Raw genomic sequence first — 19,448 nt, 5'->3', positions numbered from 1 at the left:
AATTATTTGTGATCAAGTATTTTGCAAGAAAAGCTTGTAAGCCTTGCCATGATTGCTATTGAGAATGATATATGTGCCCAGTTAGATATCAAAGATTTAATTACTTATTTCGTGAACATGAAAGCATGAAAAGCTAAGTGGTTGTAAACCCTCTATTTGTTGAGCAATCCCACAAAGATGCACTCTATCTTTCAGCTCCTATTTCCTTTGCATCTTGTGCCACACGGGGGGAGGGGCACCAACTGATAGTCTGCAGGGGGGCACCAGAGACCCTAGGCACGGCCCTGGTCGCCACCCAATCTCTGCTAAGATTCCACGGATCCATTCCTTTTAAACAGGATTCCTTTGTATTTATCCCACACTTGTTTGAATTCCATTACCGTTTTCATCTCCACCACCTCTCGCGGGAGTGCATTCCACATATCCATCACCCTCTCCGTGAAAAAATACTTCCTGACATTAGTCCTGAGTCTGCCCCCCTTCAACCTCAATTCATGTCCTCTAGTTCTACCGCCTTCCTGTCTCTGGAAAAAGTTTGTTTGCGGATCAATACCTTTCAAATATTTGAATGTCTGTATCATATCACCCCTGTTTCTCCTTTCCTCCAAGGTATACATGTTCAGGTCAGCAAGTCTCTCCTCGTACGGTTTGCAATGCAAATCCCCTACCATTTTTGTAGCTTTTCTTTGCACTGCTTCCAGTCTTTTTACATCTTTAGCAAGATACGGCCTCCAAAACTGACCACAATACTCCAAGTGGGGCCTCACCAACGACTTGTAGAGGGGCATCAACACCTCCTTTCTTCTGCTGGTTATACCCCTATCTAAGCAGCCTAGCATCCTTCTGGTCATGGCCGTCGCCTTGTTTCTTCATCTTCAGATCCTCTGACACCAACATCCCAAGGTCTCTCTCCTGAGTCGAGCTTACTAATCTCTCCCCTCCAATCCGGTATCTCTCTTTTGTGTTTCCGCACCCCAAGTGCATCACTCTACACAATGCAGAAATGGTTTCAGTATGAATATAAATTCAAACAGAAACCATGACCACATATCACATTAAACATTATTAATTCCCCAGCCATGTAATTAAACAAAAAAAGGTTTTAACACAGGTTAAGCGCAGTAAGAAAGGTTGGTTTAGAAGAGTAGGTGTCTATTGGCACAACGCCTCTCTCACAAACCTGATTACTTGCTCCAGATTTCTTTCTGCAATTTTTTTTGGGGGTGAAGCCTTGACCAGGTAGCTTAGTGCCACTTTCCTCTCTACCTCCACTCCCCCCAAAATCTCCTGGTGTCTACTGGAACTCACCCCCCTCCTACCCCTATGACCTGACCTGACACAAAAAAGCACAAAACTTCCCTGGTGTCTAGTGGGACCCTCTTCCCACCCTGTGATCCTTTGTCCAGGACCCCTCAAAGTCCCATACCATAAATGAGGCAGGAGTGATGACCACGCGTGAGAACATAATAATAGCCATACTGGGTCAGATCAATGGTCCATCTAGCCCAGTATCCTGTTTCCAACAGTGGCCAATCCAGGTCATAAAAACCTGGCAGAAACCCAAGTAGTAGCAACATTCCATGCTAGCAATCCCAGGGCAAGCAGTGGCTTCCCCAGGTCTGTCTCAATAGCAGACTATGGAGCAGAGGTATTCTACAATTTTACACATGTAAATTACGCATGCAAGATGTTGCTTCACAACTTACATATGTAGGTTCCATGTTTAAACCGACCGTTTTGCAAACCTACACATATACATGCTGCTAATTAACAACAAAGAACACTATACTTATTAATTTTCATTTTGGAAGGAGATAAAAGCAACAGGGAATTAAGGGAAGAACTCTCTTAATCCCTTCTGTAAAGGTCTGGCCCAAACAAGCACTTCATTAAAAACATTTGTGCAAAGGAGCAGCTGTTAAAATATCAGGACATACACATGCACATTCCCTTTCTAAAATGAGGATACATTTGCAGATTTGGGATCTGCCCAAGTCCTGCCCAAACCACAGCCCCTTGTAATGTACATATAGTGCAAATTTACATGTATAAATACTGGCGTGTGCTGTTTTTTTACACATGAAAATTGTAAATAGGGCTGCTAAACTAAGTATTATTATTTATCAGCAGGAAAATAACAATTACCAGCTGAAAAAGGCATGAATGCATCTTTTCTTACAAACTTTCCACCCGAGTCCAGAAAATGCTGAGGCTTGAACTCTTCTGGATTCTCAAAATATGTCTTGTCTCTCAGCACTGATTCCAATAATGGAACGATAAAGGTTCCCTAAATGACAAAATATAAATAAATAAATAAATATAAGGAAAAGTAGTAATCATAATTATATGGTGTTGCTAAGTGAAAGCTCACACTGAGGAGAAAGAACTGATTATTAGCATGTGCAGGACAAGTTTCCCATGTCATTTATAGAATTTTTTTGATTCATCAAGTTTAACTGGGTTTTGTTTCCATTTTAGGGTGGGGGGGGGGGGGGCAATGTTGACAACAGTGCAATTTATTGCTCAATACTGCTTTCTATTACTCAGAGATCCTTTTACTAAGGTGTGCAGAAAAATGGCCTGTGCTAGTGTAGGCGCTTGTTTTGGATGTGCACAGGTCCGTTTTTCAGCGAGCCTTTTTTTTTAGCTGAAAATGGACGTGCATCAAAATAAAAATTGACGTACGACCGTTTTGGGTTTTGTGACCTCACTGCCACCCATTGACTTAGAAGTAAGGTCTTACGCATTAACTGGGTGGTAATCGTCAGCGCATACACTGCCGATTACCACCCAGTTAGCACTGTGCGCCAGAAAATAAATAAAAAAATATTTTCCAGCGCACGTATCGGATGCATGTAAAAATTTGAATTACCGCCCAAGACACGTGGTAGCTGGGTGGTAGTTGTAATTTTACACATGTTGTATGTGCGTAGGCACCTACTTGCCTTAGTAAAAGGGCCCTCAAACAGTCACGGGCCTGTTCATAAATACTGCACACTATAGATGATACGAGGAAATACATAAAATTTCTTATTTTTTTCCTGTTCAGGGTTAAAAACAACATAATATGACATGGCAAAAATATTGTTTCAAACAAATGTACATCACAACTGATAATTACTTATTAAGAGTGGCCAGTATCCCTAAAATCTAAACATATGTTAGTACAGGGTACCAAATCCCTTACTACAAGGTTTCCCAAATTATGGTCTGAAGGGGGGGATGACTACCTTTGATTTCCTTCCTGGCATGGGAAGGACATTTTATTGTTTGTTTGTTTTTTTCTTTTTGTGTGACTGGTGTATTACTCACTCTACCAGCACACTAGCTGTTCCTGTTACAACTGTCAATAAAGTATTAGCAGCCGCTGCCTAAGTTAACAATTCAGTAAGAGGTCTTTTTACTATGGTGCGCTTAATAATGGCTTGTGGTAGTGTAGGCACTGGTTTTGCGTATGCGCCGATCCATATTTTAGCACGCCTCTAAAAAAGGCCTTTCTTTTGCCAAAAGTGGACGTGTAGCAAAATCGAAATTGCTAAGTGTCCATTTTGGGTCTGAGACCTTACTGCCAGCCAGAGACCTAGTGGTAAGGAATCCAGGCGGTAATGACCTACGCACGTCAAATGCCATTTGGCACACGTCCATTACGTGCGCCCGAAAATAAAAAATATTTTTCAGACACGTGTATCGGACACACACCAAAAATGAAATTACCGCAAGAGCCACGTGGTAGTCGGGCAGTAACTTCATTTTGGCATGTGTTGGGCGAGCGTAGACACGTGGCTTAGTAAAAGGGCCCCTAAGTGTTGGTGCCTTCGCATTGCTCCCAAATTTACCCCCAATCCAATCTCTCCCAAAGCAGCCTTCCAAAAAGCAATCTCCCAAACCTTGATTCCCCCCGAACTTACCTACGGGTCACCCTGGTGGTCTAATTTCCAAAACAGGAGTGGTTCCCCTCCTCTCCTGTCCCTGAACTGTCCTTGGGTTCAGAATGGCACCAAAGACCCCTATTGGTTGTCAATAGCAGAGCTTAATACAGGATAATAAATAACTGCAAAGCATGCAAAGCAGCTTATTAATATTCAAAATAAATAATGCTTCTTGTATTAAACCTTGTGTTTTTCATGGAAAATTAATTCATGGTATGTTATAAACTTTTCCCCAGGAGCTTGAGCCCACTAACATGCAAGTTTAAGCTAGAGGAGAGCCATAGAAAGAGGCCACAGTGCTTAAAGAAATATACCCCACATTCATTAGAAATTACCCCTCCCCATCCCCCCCCCCCCCCCCCCCCAAAGCTAGACTCTATCCATACGTCCATGATTCATTAGAATTAAAAACTTCCCCTTGGACTCACTTCATACCCTAGCAACTGACAGGCATCTGCCTTTATAGGTAGAGGGGGAAAGGAATGATCATAGTTGCTTCTGTCCCAACAGGTCTCTCAGAAAAAATAACAGCCTCATTACTAGGTGGCATGCAGTAACTTTCTTCTAGTGCTCAGGCCCCTTTCTGTTACTCCCTGAGTGCATGGGGCAGATCATAGAATGAGGATATTTCACAGCAATTTTCTTGAGTATACAGGCAGCCTGGCTAAAAGAATATGCAGACTTTGATACTGAATGGACGCATTCCTAAAGGACGATTGTTTGAGATTAGTAAAAAGTATATATAATATTCAAAATAAATAATGCTTCTTGTATTGTATCTTCAGATGCTAGTCAATTGTTCCTTAAAGTAATTACTATATCAAAAAGAAACCGACTTAACTTACTTTTGGAAGAAAATATCCTTTGAAGTTGATATCTCTGGTAGTCTCATGAGGTAAATTCATTGGCACAATATTAGCAAACCTTTGAACTTCATGTATAACTGCATTAGTATATGGCATGAGTTTCCAGTGCTCAGCTCGAGGCTGGGAAGATCCTATGACTCTTTCTATCTCTTCTTGGACTTTTTCTAGTAATTCATAAACAAGGAAATATGTGTAAATGAAAAATGCAATGTATTGATTTAGTTGAAAATGTAACATATGAACTAAATTGGAGAATATCTCTTCTCCTTTAAATTGGAAAAAAAACACACCACCCAAGAGGAAATCAATTAGGGGCTCTTTTACAAAGGTGAGCTGGAAAATGGCCTGTGGTAGTGTAGACCCACGTTTTGGGTGCATGCAGAATCATTTTTCAGCGCACCAGTAAAAAAATGCCTTTAAAATTTTTTTTGTCGATAATGGACGTGCGGCAAAATGAAAATTGTTGTGCATCCATTTTGGATCTGAGACCTTACCGCCAGCCATTGACCAGACGGTAAGGTCTCATGTGATAATGAGGTGGTAATGGTCTACTCACATACAATGCCGATTACCATCCGATTACTGCATGTTTGCCAGAAAATAAAAATATTTTCCAGCACACGTAGCGGATGCGCATCAAAAATGAAATTACCGCAAGGGCCACGTGGTAGCTGGGTATTAACTCAAAACTGACGCCTGTTGAGCACGCGTAGGCACATTGGTACTTAACTGATCAGGAGCTTCTCCTGCCTGGTTAAACATCTTTGAATATCTGACTCAACAAACTTTACTGAACCCAAGTAAAATAGAGCTTCTGTGGGCCCTTAACAAAAGTAGAAACATACCTGACATCAAAATCTTTTGGGGAGATATGAACTCCCCTTAAATCACAAATCAAGAACCTTGGGATACAAATAGACTCAATACTTACCCTGATCAAACAGTGTCTTGTTTGATTATACGGAGTTCGGAGCCTACCTTGGAGACCTAAGCGGATGCCTGGCTACCCTCGACGGGGCTGCTGCTGCTGCAGACTGCAGCAGTGTGTGTTTGCGCTTGGGTGGTGGTGGGCGGGCGGTGGGTCTGAGCGAAATCGGGCTAGAATGGATTCCTCTGTCGTTGTGCCGTGCTGCTGTTCCTGCAACTGTGTGCGCTTCGGTGGGCTGACCTGGGCCGAAATTGGGCGGGCCTGGGCCCACCCAGGCCCACCCGTAGCTACGCCCCTGATACGGACATTGGTGTTACATTTTCAAAATAACTTTTTTTTATGATGTTCCACATTTTTCTCCTCTAAATCTGTTCAAAATTAATAAATCTTCTTTCCACCCCTCTAAATAATTAATAAAACCTCCCTGACACCTCCTCTATCGAGAAACTTCTGTCACGACCCACCACAGGCATAGAATAGCCACCCTGGGAACTCACCCCTCAAATGAATTTTGTCCAAATTTTACTCCCCCCCCCCCCCACACAGTTCACCTTAAGAGGTTCTCAGGACCCCATAAATATATGGGTGGGACCAGAGCTTGAGAGACAGGAAAGGCCGAAGGCGCGTCGAGTGAAAAACACGCGCTTCGCTGCTGCCGCTGCCGACACTCGCTGCCTTAACCCCGACTCCGAGGACGGTATGCTTTTTAAATTTCAGCAGGAGGGGGGTTCCTGGTGCTGGGAGGGAGGACGGGCGGGCGGCCTGATGCTTGTTGGGTTGGAGGGAGGGCAGGAGGGAGGCCAAACTGGTACTCGGAGGAAGGGAGGGAGGGAGAGTGGGCGGACCTGCGATGGTGACGGCGCACGTGCCAAGGGAGAGGGCTCTGCGTGCCCTCTCTGGCATGCGTGCCATAGGTTCGCCATCACTGACATAGGGTAATTTCCAAATGCTCTGAAATGTAGATTAGAAAGTCAGTTATGAACTTTGTAATATTCTAGTTACTGAAGATGGAGGATTAGTACTTCCTGTTCCTTTGTTGACCATCTGGCGGTGATTGATAAGCTAATTTATACTTCAATGGATAAAAGAAATACTAATATAGAAATACTTTATGATTATGGTTGAAGATCTGAGCAAAGCGATCTGTATCACTTGTAGAGTGACAATTTTGTGTGGTGTCAGTCAGTCTAAAAATTTAATGACCTCTGCTTTAAACAACCACTTAAAGCACAAACAGCCTGAGGAATGTAAATCTATGTTGGCGAAGTGTAATACTATGCACATCCAAAGTCCAGTCAAGAAAAAAAAAAAACAAAAACAGCAAAGTGTAAGAGATTTGATTTTAAACAAAAAACAGTGGATGATAGTGTCACATCATTAATTCACACATCCAGAAAACCTTTTGGATACTTTAAACATTCTTTCAGTGCCACATCTCGTCTACATGCCATTTAACTTGAATTGGGTTCACCTCAGCATCAGTTGCTAGCTGATGAGGTGACTAGATAGAATTAAACATTTTGTATGTTGGAACATTTGCTTAAACAAAAAAAAAAGGGCTGTACTACTTTACACTTCTGAAACAGATGATGTCAAGGGACTAAATGTGCAGCAGTAGTCATTGATGGGCAGTGTGATGTCTCAGTTGAAGACATTCAAACAACTAACTCACAAAGGGGCCCTTTTACTAAGCTGCATAAGCGTGTACACGCCCAACGCAAGCCAAAATGGAGTTACTGCACAGCTACCATGTGGCTCTTGTGGTAATTTCATTTTTGCGGCCGAAAAATAATGTTTATTTTTGGCCGCGTGTATTGGACATGCGCCAAGTGGCATTTGGTGCACGTAGGTCATTACCGCCCTGTTACTGTGTGAGACTTTACTGCTAGGTCAATGGCTGGCGGTAAGGTCACAGACCCAAAATGGACGTGCAGCAATTTTCGGCAAAAATAAAAAAAGGTATTTTTTACAGATGTGCTGAAAAATAACTCTGTGCGCGCCCAAAACCCGTGCCTACACTACCGCAAGCCATTTTTCAACACACCTTAGGACCCCAAAGTAAGCAAGTTGTCATCTACACTTTCTGTAGTTTTGCCAGCTGTAAGGTTCTTGCTCCTATACCTGAATAACTTGTCTCATAATGGAATAAAGAAATGCTGTCAGATACAGTGAAATCAGTGAATGATCGCTTTTCGCATCTTTTTAAAGATTATTTTCCTACTGTTGCTACTTGCCTTGATCCAAGCTTTAAATTACAGACAGTAACTGTTGACCTAAAATGAATGGAGGCAAAATTGAAATTATTCTCATCTAGTCATGAATTCCTCACTGAACATTCTTCCAAATCACCACATATGTCAGATAAGCAGAACCACCAGGATGTGACTGAAAACAAAGTTGCTAAACCTTCCAGGAAAAAAATACAAAAGTTTTGTCTTGCGTTTTCGATTTCTTTTCAAGTGCACTGTGATGGCACAAGTTCAATCCTCTGATATTGAAACTGAAATCAACAAATTCATTGCAGAACCCTGCTTACCCTGATGATCTGATTCTGTGGTTAAAATAACATGAACACACATCCAAACTTGCACATATGCTAAAGCTTTTTTGGTCATTTCTCCAACCAGTATATCAAGTGAAAGGCTCTACAGTAATTCTGGGACCACTTTATCCGAAAGAAGAACTTGTTTGACCCATGAGAATTTAGGTTTTTGTTTTTTTTAAAGGAAATTTGCCAAATTTTCAATAGCTTCCTTAGTCTTCTGATCTACTATTGAGACAAACATGGAGTGTTGCCACAATTTGAGTTTCTGCCAGGTACTTGTGACCTAGTTTGGCCACTGTTTGGAAAACAGGATTCTGGACTAGATGGGCCATTGGTCTGACCCAGTATTGCTACTCTTATGTCCTTATATGTTAAGGTGTTGCCTTCAGATATCAACATTTTGCTAAATCCTACTGAAATAAATACTTGAACTCAGATTTCACGTTGCTTCTTTTATTATTTGTTATATTAAAGCTCAATGCCCATTATTCACATTCAGTATTATGTGGCTCTGTTTCATGCCTTGTGCTTTCTTCTGGCAGTTAAACTGCTTCTCACTACTGTCCAGCTCTGCTGTATGCTTTCTACACCTGTCGTCCAGCAATGGGATGGTTTTCCCTATGGTCTAGTTCTGCTGAATGTCTTTATTCTGCATGTCTTCCAGGCATACAATTTCTAGTGACCCGATGGAACTCTCTTCAGTATACAGATTCCTTTCTATGCCCAGTGAGGCTGAGTCAGCCCTGCAGCCAACCTCTGATCCTCAAGCCTCACAGTCCCAGAAATGTAGTTTTCAGGATCTGTTTTCTGGAGCAGTTTTGGGAGTTTAAGAGTTATCTAATAATTGCATTCCTCAAAGTGAAATTTACAGTGTATAGTCAGTAGTGTCAGAAGGGATGGTCAAGGGAGGTAGAGTGTTTGTACTTGGTACAAACAGTGTCATGACAGGCACTTTCCAGAACTCCCACACAGCTGCTGAAGTATGGCTACATAATTGGAGGAATAATTGTGCTGTCTAGTCATGGTATCCAAATGGGCCCAAAATGAACCCTGATGGCCAGCCCCACCCCCTGCTTTGGCCTTTATGTAGCTTCTTCTAGCAAACTACAGTTATTCCTAAATAAATAATATAAAGGCAGCAGCATAGTTACATTGAATCTCCACATAGAAGTAATTTCTATTGCAATGCACACTGGGTAACAACGTGTTGCAGTATGTTTGTCCCAGAGACTATACCATGAAATACATTTCACTGAAAACCTTGCAGTAGCTGTACTAAGCAGCAGTGTCCAGTCCAAAAATGTTCATGTTGTTTTATTTCCCCATGTTGTTTAGAGGAAGTTCATTTTGTTCAGTGGATTTTTTTTCTTAATTTTTCATTTTGTTCAGTGGATTTTTTTTCTTAGTTTTTCGTTACTGGAGCAATAACTTTAACGGTTGGCACTCTTTCAGAAAAAGCATGCATGCTTTTTGCAAAGAGCGTACAATGTCCAATATAAATGTACATAAAAGTAGTGTACAATAGGTACTTCAAGATATAGATAACCCAACACTGCAGTGTTTCAGCAAGAAATTGCCTTCTTCAGGGGTGCTAATATGAAGCACTCTACACATATGTACTCAAATACCACTCTGGATATGTTGCTGAAAGCTGTAAATAAAAACAACCGAGCACGGTGTCTCTGTCACTAATGGTCTGAAACCTAATTGTGCGACATCCTGACTTGTAGGTTTGGCTCCTTCTGTACCTTTTCTTTTCTTCTACTACCTCAGCAGTTTTCACCTCTCTAATGTGTCCTAGACAATTCAAGAGATTTAAGAGCTCCACAGCCAGGCAATAATAAAACCTTTCCACCCAAATTGCTCTTCTCTTAGTCTTATCATCACTTCTGAACATGGAGCCTACATAAATTTTAAACTACATGCACATCCTTTCTGTTTATCCTTTGAGAAGGTATCACCCCATAAAGAAACAAGGGCAGAGCACCTCACAATTTCTTTGAGTGCTAGACATGTAAAAGAAACAGCAATAACATGATCCATGGTATAGTGCTTGACCTATTCAAAATAACATATAGGATACATGCCATATTAGTGTTACTACTAATCTCCATGAAGTGCAATACTTCCATGGAATGTTCTACAATGTACTGCAGGCTCTTTACTAAAGTGTGGTACTGTGTTAGTGCATGTTAATGCTTCTAATGTGCATTATTAGTAAATTTATTCTATTGAACAGAATTAGACCTGTGGTAAATCATAGAGGCCCTTTTACTAAGCTGCGTAAGCATCTATGTGTGTCCAACGTGTGCCAAAATGGAGTTACCGCCTGGCTAAGGAGTGGCTCTTGCAGTAATTTCATTTTTGGTGCACGTCCAATACGCGCGGCTGAAAAATAATGTTTATTTTTGGACGCGCACCAAGTGACATTTGACATGTGTAGGTCATTACCATCCGGTTACCGTGTGAAACTTTACTGCTAGGTCAATGGCTGGCGGTAAGGTCTCAGACCCAAAATGGATGCGCGGCAATTTTCATTTTGCCGCACGTCCATTTTCTGCAAAAAAAGGCGTTTGTTGCAGGTGTGCTGAAAATTGATTCTAAAACATGCACTTACACTACCGCAGGCCATTTTTCAACGCACCTTAGTAAAAGGACCCCATAGACTTTAATCAGTGTTAGTGTAGTTAGGGGCCCTTTTACTAAATCATGTAAGCATCAACGTGCGCCCAATGTGCGATATAATGGAATTACCGCCCAACTACTGCGTGGATCTTGCGGTAATTTTATTTTTGGCATGCATCCGATACACACATCTAAAAAATATTTTTTTATTTTTGGGCATGTGTAACGGATGCGTGCTAAGTGGCATTTGGCACATAGATCATTGCGGCCTGGTTACCGCGTGAGGCTTTACTGCTAGGTCAATGGCTGGCGGTAAAATGTCAGACCCAAAATGGACGCGCTGCAATTTTCATTATGCCACACATCCATTTTTGGCAAAAAAAAGGCCTTTTCTACAGGCGTGCTAAAAAATGGATTTGTGCACACCCAAACCCATGCCTACACAACTGTAAGCCATTTTCAGCGCGCCTTTGAAAAAGGACCCCTTAACGCAGTACTGTGCATTAGTAAATCTATCCCAATGTCTTACCCTGAATCTTGGGATATTTCATCATTATAAGAAGACTCCAGCGAATAGTAGTAGAAGTGGTACCCATTCCAGCACCAAGCAAGTTTTGCACAAGGTTCACTAAATTGTCTTCATTAAAATAGGTATTAGGATTATCCTTTTCCTATAAGTGAAAAGAAATATTTAAATTATTTTAAGGAACCATTTTAAGAATACAAATTAAACATTTTAATCTCACAGATTAATACAATGAGACAAGCATTCATTCTTTTTAATATGGAGACCATCCAGCTCATTTTCGAAAGAGAAGGGCGGCCATCTAACAACAAAAATCGGGAGATGGCCGCCCATCTCTCAAGGCCGGTGAAATCGGCATAATCGAAAGCCGATTTTCACTGGCCTCAACTGCAGTCTGTCGCAGGGGTGGCTAAAGTGAAAGGGGGCGTGTTGGAGCTGTAGCAAAGGCAGGACGGGGGCATGGTTATGAGATGGCCGCCCTCTGCCGATAATGGAAAAAAAAAAGGGCGGCTCTGACGAGCATTTGGCCGACTTTACTTGGTTCATTTATTTTTATGACCAAGTCTCAAAAAGGTGCCCCAAATGACCAGGTGACCACCGGAGGGAATCGGGGATGACCTCCCCTACTCCCCCAGTGGTCACCAACCCCCTCCCACCCTAAAAAAAATTTAAAACATTTTTTGCCAACCTGTATGCCAGCCTGAAATGTCATATCCAGCTCCCTGACAGCATATGCTGGTCCCTGGAGCAGTTTTAGGGGGTACTGCAGTGCACTTCAGGCAGGCGGACCCAGGCCCATTCCCCCCTACCTGTTACACTTGTGGTGGTAAATGGCACCCCTCCAAAACCCACCCGAAACCCACTGTACTCACATGTAGGTGCCCCCTTCACCCATAAGGACTATGGTAGTGGTGTACATTTGTGGGGAGTGGGTTTTGGGGGGGGATTTGGGGGCTCAGCACCCAAGGGAAGGGAGCTAAGTACCTGGGAGCAATTAATGAAATCCACTGCAGTGCCCCCTAGAGTGCCAGGTTGGTGTCCTGGCATGTTAGGGGGGCCAGTGCACTACGAATGCTGGCCCCTCCCACGACCAAATGCCTTGGATTTGGCCAGATTTGAGATGGCCGCTCTCAGTTTCCATTATCGCTGAAAAACGATGCCGGCCATCTCAAACCCGGCCAAATCCAAGGCATTTGGCCGGCCCAACCGTATTATCGAAACAAAAGATGGCCGAGATCTTTTTCGATAATACGGTTGGGCCCGCCTCTTTGCGGCGCCGGCCAAATAGATGGCCGGCAGCGTTCAATTATGCCCCTCCACGTCTGCCCTGGAGATTTGTCTCCTGTTGTCAAACTATGAACATAATACAAGATACTCCAAATATCAACCCTTGTAAAAGAAGATTATCTGGTCATTATTCAATTTGGTGTTAAATTTTGATGCAAGTATTTAGAATGATCTTAAATATTTAGAAAAAAAAATTATATATAGGACCATCAGAAGGTTGGGTTCAATTTTCCATTTTATATGTGTGTATAACAACATACTTGAACTGCCACACCAATTTTTCTTATCGGTCCATTTTTTCTCCAAACTTATTTTCCATAAAAGTTTTTTGATTAAACTTCAATGTCCGACAGTTAAATTGTATCTTCAATATATCCAACAAAATTACAAGTACTTATCTTCAAACACAATGTGTATACCCCTCATTAGTAATTTTCTATTGTAAATCAGGCTACTGTTATTTCCAAAAATCTTCCACTAGTCCAATATAGCGTCATGTTCCGCCACTCTGGCTGCGTCAGGGACTCTCAAATTTTAAAGGATCTCTTCGACACTTCTCTTCACTGTGACTCTTACTGCATGGCCATGTGTGTCTGGGGGCTATTTTCCCCGCTGCGCTAAAAAAGGCCCTTGTACATGGGAAAAATGGCCCCCGCCGCTAATGCAGGGCCCTTTTTCCCACAGCTTGGTAAAAGGACCCCTTAGATTGTCAGCCCTCCAGGGACAAAGAAATACGTAGTGTACCTGAATGTAACTCACCTTGAGCTACTACTGAAAAAGGTGTGAGCAAAATCCAAATAATAAACATAATAATAAATTAATGTTTACAGCAATCAGAATTTTACTGACCACCATTGGTGTTAAACCCAGAAATTCAATGCCAGGCCGTATTCAGCTAACAAATAGCCAGTTAGGTGCAATATTCAGCACTTAACCAGCTATGGGTTACCACATAAAGATAGGACTGACTTGTATGTGGTTCTATTTATGCGGTCAACCTGGCCAGTTAAGTGCTGAATATTGGCACTTAACCTGCCAAGTGTCGACTCTGCCCCCAGAATACCCCAAAATAGTTGGTGGATATGCATTGGCAGTGGACTTGGTTTATCTGTCAGTGCTGTCTTGTTATAATGATGGCTATAAATACATTCTAATGATTATTGACATCTTATCAAAATATGTGTAGGCCATGAGTCTAAAAATAAAACAGTCAAGAAGTGGCTGAAGCCTTTGAAAATGTATTTAGTATAAGTCACACACCTAAAAACAGACAGACAAGGGTACAAAAATTTTAAACAATCCTCTGCAGACATTACCGAAAAGAAAACAAATCCATCATTGTGTGACTAACGATGTAAAAGTGGACACAAAAAAGTGGTCGTTGTGGAGAGGTTTAACCACACCTTAAAGTCTAAAATGTGGTGGTACTTAATACTTTTGCTATGTAGATGTATTGCAGGCCTTGCAACACATCTATAATCCAGTGGTGTAGCAAAGGTTGGCATGGATGGGCCCAGGCCCACCCACTTTTGGCTCAGGCCCACCCAGTAGCAGTACACCTATGACATGACTGGCAGGGATCCCCAAGACCCACCAGCCAAAAACTCCCAACAACTGTCCCTCCTGCATACATTGTAAATAGCAGATCTTCACCTTCAGTGAGCAGCGACTGATACATACTGCTCGCACCGGCCCCACAGCTTTCCCTCTGATGTATTCCCGCTTATGCGGAAACAGGAAGTTGCATCAAAGGAAAGGCTGTGGGGCCAACATGAGCAGTGTGTATTAGTTGCTGATTGCTGCCGGTGAAAATCTGCTATTTAAAAGTTATGTGGGAGAGGGGAAATGTTTGAGAGACCATATGGCATGCAGGCGAGAGAGGGAGTGACCAAATTACTTGTGGGATGAGGCGGAGTTCTGCCCACCCATCTTGCGCCCAGGCCCACCCAAAATTGGGTGTCTGTCTATGCCCCTGCTATAATCAGATTTTTAACAGAACCATACAAGGCAGACTGATGAACATGATACATCTGAATTCTCTATAGGTCTCAAAATGACCTACAGAGGGGATACAACATTATAAACGACTGTGCAACATTTTGCAAAATGTGATCATGTAAGACTATTGAAATCAAAGGAAATTTTCAAAAGGGGTACGAACAGAAATGGATTGATGAGATATCAAACATATAAACGGCAAGTGACCGACTCACCTGCAAATGCGCAGTAGAGTCCGAACGCTAAGAGTGTAGAAGTCCAAGCCCCGCCTCCACCAGCAGTACAGCCCAATAGGGAGGAGGGCTTGGACATGGGTGTGGAAATCAGAGGAGGAGGGAGCAGGGAGGGAAGGAGGGGCGGAACTGAGGGAAACAGACGCTGGGGGGAGGGCAGGGGAGAGAGCAGGGTTGGTGGACAGTGGGGGGGAGTGGGGGGAGGCCATAGGAAAACAAAAAACTAGCCCGTTGTTACAGGCTTAACGGCTAGTTTATAATAAAGGACATATTAAACAGGGGGCAGGAACTAGTTTAAAAGACACAGGATTATGACAGAGAAGCCATGGAAGATTCTTTTTATTCCAAAGAATTATTTAAAATCAATCCTGACTGAGTGGACAGTTATTTGGGGAGGGGGGGAGTGGCGGCATTAATAACCTTTATTTGAGTTGCTTCTTGGAATTAGATCAATTGAAATCTTGCAGATGAGCTGGGCTATAAGAGTTAAGTCCCTTTCTGGCACTTTTTTGTTAAAAGGGCAAGGTATTTTTGATTATTATGTGGCTTGGGCTGGGCACAGGTTTCCAGGATTTTACAAATCACCTGTTATGTACGGACTGCGCTACCACTGCCGTGAAGGTGCATGAGATTGTTAAACTGCACATGTAAAAGTGTAGCCAAAAATATAGCCAAAGATGTGATGGGCTACATCACCACAGCTGTTCTGAATAACATGAATAACTACACGGAACAGACCAGATCAGGATTAGCATTCATGCAAAAAGCCCGAATGAAACAATTGGATACTTTTGGAAGGACCATCCAACCCTTTAAAGAAGCTTAGCAGTGTAGTGGCTCTCACAAGCCTAAGCGCGAAGCTAAGAAGAGAGCCAATGCTACAGAGAGAGAAGATATATTATGAGAAAAATTATGGCATTTGTTCATGATGGTTCGGAAGAATGTGCTAAATCAGAATCAGAACTCTTTTCATTGTCACACATCCAAACCAATATTTTAAAAGTATTTATGTAGAGATATTGCCTTTATTGGCCTTCGCTGCCTTATCAGAATCTACGTGGCTTGACTTTTACATTATCAGTCATAGAGAGATTATTTAGATTTGAACAATATGCTGTTGTACCTGACCTGTAAGATCATGAAAGAAGATAGAGCAGACATTACAGGGATGGCCAAAGTGGCATTATCATGTCTAATTAAATGGAGGAAAAGACCTCAAATGTCCTGGCTAGGCAGCAAGTATGAAGTCTTAATGCTAGCTCATACTGGACTCCAATCATACCATTGGTAAAAAAAACAAAAAAACTTCAAATGCCAATATGAGCTGGCATTAAGACGTCATACTTGCTGCCTAGCCAAGATATTTGAGGTCTTTTCCTTCATTTAATTAGAGGTCAGTAAGATTGTTTTTGATTTTGAGGGGCAGAGATTCGAACATTAGATTGTTTTTCAGCTCATTATTGTGTCATCGACATTGGATTTTTCTGAAATAAAAGTCTATATGTTGATTTTGAACAAGGAGTTTTGTTAGGGAGACAATTATTATGTGGCAATCTGGTTACAGTTTTAGCCACTGATACAACAGCGGCATTATTAAATCGGACGACTGAATTGGGAATCAGAACTGACAGCTAAATTTAAAGACTACATAAAATTGGATTTGAATTCTGCAGCACTAATTGAATATTGCAAGAGGGATGAGAATTTACAAAGCCCCACAGAATTTTCAAGACAATTCTGATTTCATTTCAAAATGGTATTGATTATAGAAAGGAGCACTGCAAAATTGGAACAAGATAAAGTGGTATTAGATGAGGAATTAAAGAATATAAAAGAAAGGATCACATCTGAAGAATCTGAACAACAGCACATACAATGTAAAGAATCCATGGAAAATTTTAAAGAAACAATTAAGAAAGTCAAGATTAAAAAATAACTAGTAATAATAAGGATTATCAGAATAACAAAGTTTATCCCTGGATGTGGAAAGACACTGAGGAGAAAACAATGGAACCAGCAAAATGAGTAGGATTTAGAGATTCATTCTCAACCTTTACTAGAAGTGGAAAATCATCAGAACGTTTTTTAGGATCTAGTCGAGGAAGACGCAGGACAGAACAAAACACAAGAGGCAGACTGGGAAGGGAGAATCCCTCCCGTCCACAAACCAGACAACAGAGGAGACAGCAACAATGGTGATTAATCTGTCATCTTATGAATTATCAACATCTGAGTTAAAATTATTATTGAAGGGCTTATCATTCGTCCTACCCATTAATTTTGATTTATTTCAATTCAGCGTTGATTTAGAACATTTTTAAGAACACTTCATTTAAAAATATATTTCTATATATGACCTCTCTATAGTTGCACCTAAATCCACTCTAATGCCCCCAACTTCACTAGATCTCATCTTACAAGCATTTAGGACTTCGGTGTTATGGAACGTCAAAGATCAATTTAACATCGAATGTTGGCATTTTTATTACAATCTGACTAAAGAAGAAAGAAAGTTGTATGATTTAAAAAGAAGAATGGAAATTGTCATCAAAAGGGCTGATAAGGGGGGGAGCCAGTAATGGTGCAAAATCATGAAGCTTATGCTAATGAGATAACAAGACAACTAGCAGATGGATCTACTTACAGGAAGCTATTGGAAGATCCTACATTGATGATACAATCTAAAATATTGTAGATCACACAAAAAGGATTAGAAAGTGTTTTTTGACAATGAGAGAATTTAAATATTTGAATGTGTAATATCCCACAATACCTGTTTTTAATGCTTTGCCAAAAATACACAAACGACTCAATTCTCCCCCAGGTCGTCCTATTATTTCTTCTAAACGATCAGCTCTAGAAACTTTATCTTCCTTTGTGGATGTTGTTTTGAGACCCTTTGTTGATGGCCATCCCTCTTACATCAGAGACAACACACATTTTTTGAATATTTTGGAAGAATGTAATCATCTGGCCAGTCAGAAACTGCTTTTAGTAACACTAGACATTGTGGCCTTATATACATCGATTCCACAATCAGAAGCTATTGATGTAGTATCGTTGATTGTCAAATCAAGGATGCATCCCCATAGAATTCCATCAAAATTTTTGATAGAACTCACAAGGTTAGCTTTGTTGGAGAATTATTTTCTATTTCAAGAAGATCTATATTTACAAGTTTCGGGGATAGATATGGGAGCCACATTTTCTCCCTCTATTACCAACCTTTTTATGACCAGATTTGAGAAGACATAGAAAATTCTCCATACATAACTAAGATTGCTCTGTGGAAACGATTCATTGATAACGTTTTCATGATATGGACAGGAAGTACAGACAAATTTCATTTATTTGTTGAGTAACTGAACTAATGTCATCCGAGAATAAAATTTGCCAACTCATTTTCAGAAAGAGTTATACAGTTTTTGGTTATTGAAGTACATATAGCAGATCATAAATTTGTTATAAAAGTGTTCAAGAAAAGCACAGATAGAAACATATTTATCCAATATCGGAGTTGCCATCCAATCAGACTGAAGAAAAGTCTGTCATTCTCTCAATTTTTGAGATTTAGAAGAATTTATACAAGGGATGAAGATTTCAAGACAAGTGCCAAAAGATTTATTAACAATCTTGATCAAAGAAGTTATCTAAGTAGTGTTATGAAATCAGCCTATAAAAGGGCAAAATATAATAACAGAGGATTGTTATTAAAGGAAGCCAATCATAATTCAGGAGACCAGGAGAAGGTGAATACCTTTGTAGATCAATTCTCAAGTGAAGGAGATAGATTTTTTTTTAATATAAACCTGTTTATTCATTCAAAATAAAGAACAGAACATGCGCTTAACAGTTATTTCACATTTCACAAACAAAATAATCCGCATAACATAAAAGAATAACACTTTTATATTTATAGAGACTCCCTACTCTTCCCCCTCCCCTTCCCCATCCCTTCCCTCCCCCTTTACTCCCCTCTTCAGGAATTAAGTACCCTGCTCCGAGCCACTGGAGTTAACGTGTCCCAAAAGGGTGCCCATGTTTTGCAGAACAGATCTCCCTTTTTGGCAGCCAGATCCGTAATGCCTCTTCGTTCCAAGGAGCACACATGAATCATAGTAGAACACCACTGGGCCACCGACGGGCACTCCGAGCAAGCCAATGTTGGAGAATCACCTTTTTCCCCATCGAGGTTGCCCGTTGAAGAAACGCTTTTAGGCCAGGTCGTGATTGCCCCTTTGTAACGAAGTCACCAAACAATTGCTTTGGGGAAGCTTGCCACCGGACCCTCCACATAGCAGATACATGTGTCGCCATAGCATTCCAAAACTTTTGTATGTCCGTACATGTCCAAAACATATGTCCCAGATTTGCGTCTCCTCGTCCACACTTAGGGCAGTTATCTGTGCTTCGTAGGGTAGCCCGGAATGTTCGTCGAGGTGAAATGTGCAGTCTAAGGGCAAATTTGTACTGAATTTCCCACCAGCACGCGTTTGCTGTCATTTGATAAG

At 41.3% G+C, this 19,448-nt stretch overlaps 1 protein-coding gene across 2 annotated transcripts in view; it reads right to left on the bottom strand.

Annotated features, from left to right (window-relative positions):
• Window positions 1-19,448, bottom strand: part of LOC115467065 (cytochrome P450 2K4-like) — a 153,165-nt gene that overhangs the window by 14,398 nt on the left and 119,319 nt on the right. For both annotated transcript variants that reach the window (XM_030198743.1, XM_030198744.1), the window contains 3 exons: window positions 11,423-11,564; window positions 4,775-4,959; window positions 2,146-2,287 (listed from right to left, as the gene is read on the bottom strand). In XM_030198743.1, the coding sequence (XP_030054603.1) occupies window positions 2,146-2,287; window positions 4,775-4,959; window positions 11,423-11,564 (469 nt within the window). The remainder of the gene's footprint in view (window positions 1-2,145; window positions 2,288-4,774; window positions 4,960-11,422; window positions 11,565-19,448) is intronic.

Source organism: Microcaecilia unicolor, chromosome 3 (genome assembly GCF_901765095.1).
Source record: "Microcaecilia unicolor chromosome 3, aMicUni1.1, whole genome shotgun sequence".
NCBI lineage: Eukaryota > Metazoa > Chordata > Amphibia > Gymnophiona > Siphonopidae > Microcaecilia > Microcaecilia unicolor.
This window is presented reverse-complemented; position numbering and strand designations above follow the sequence as displayed.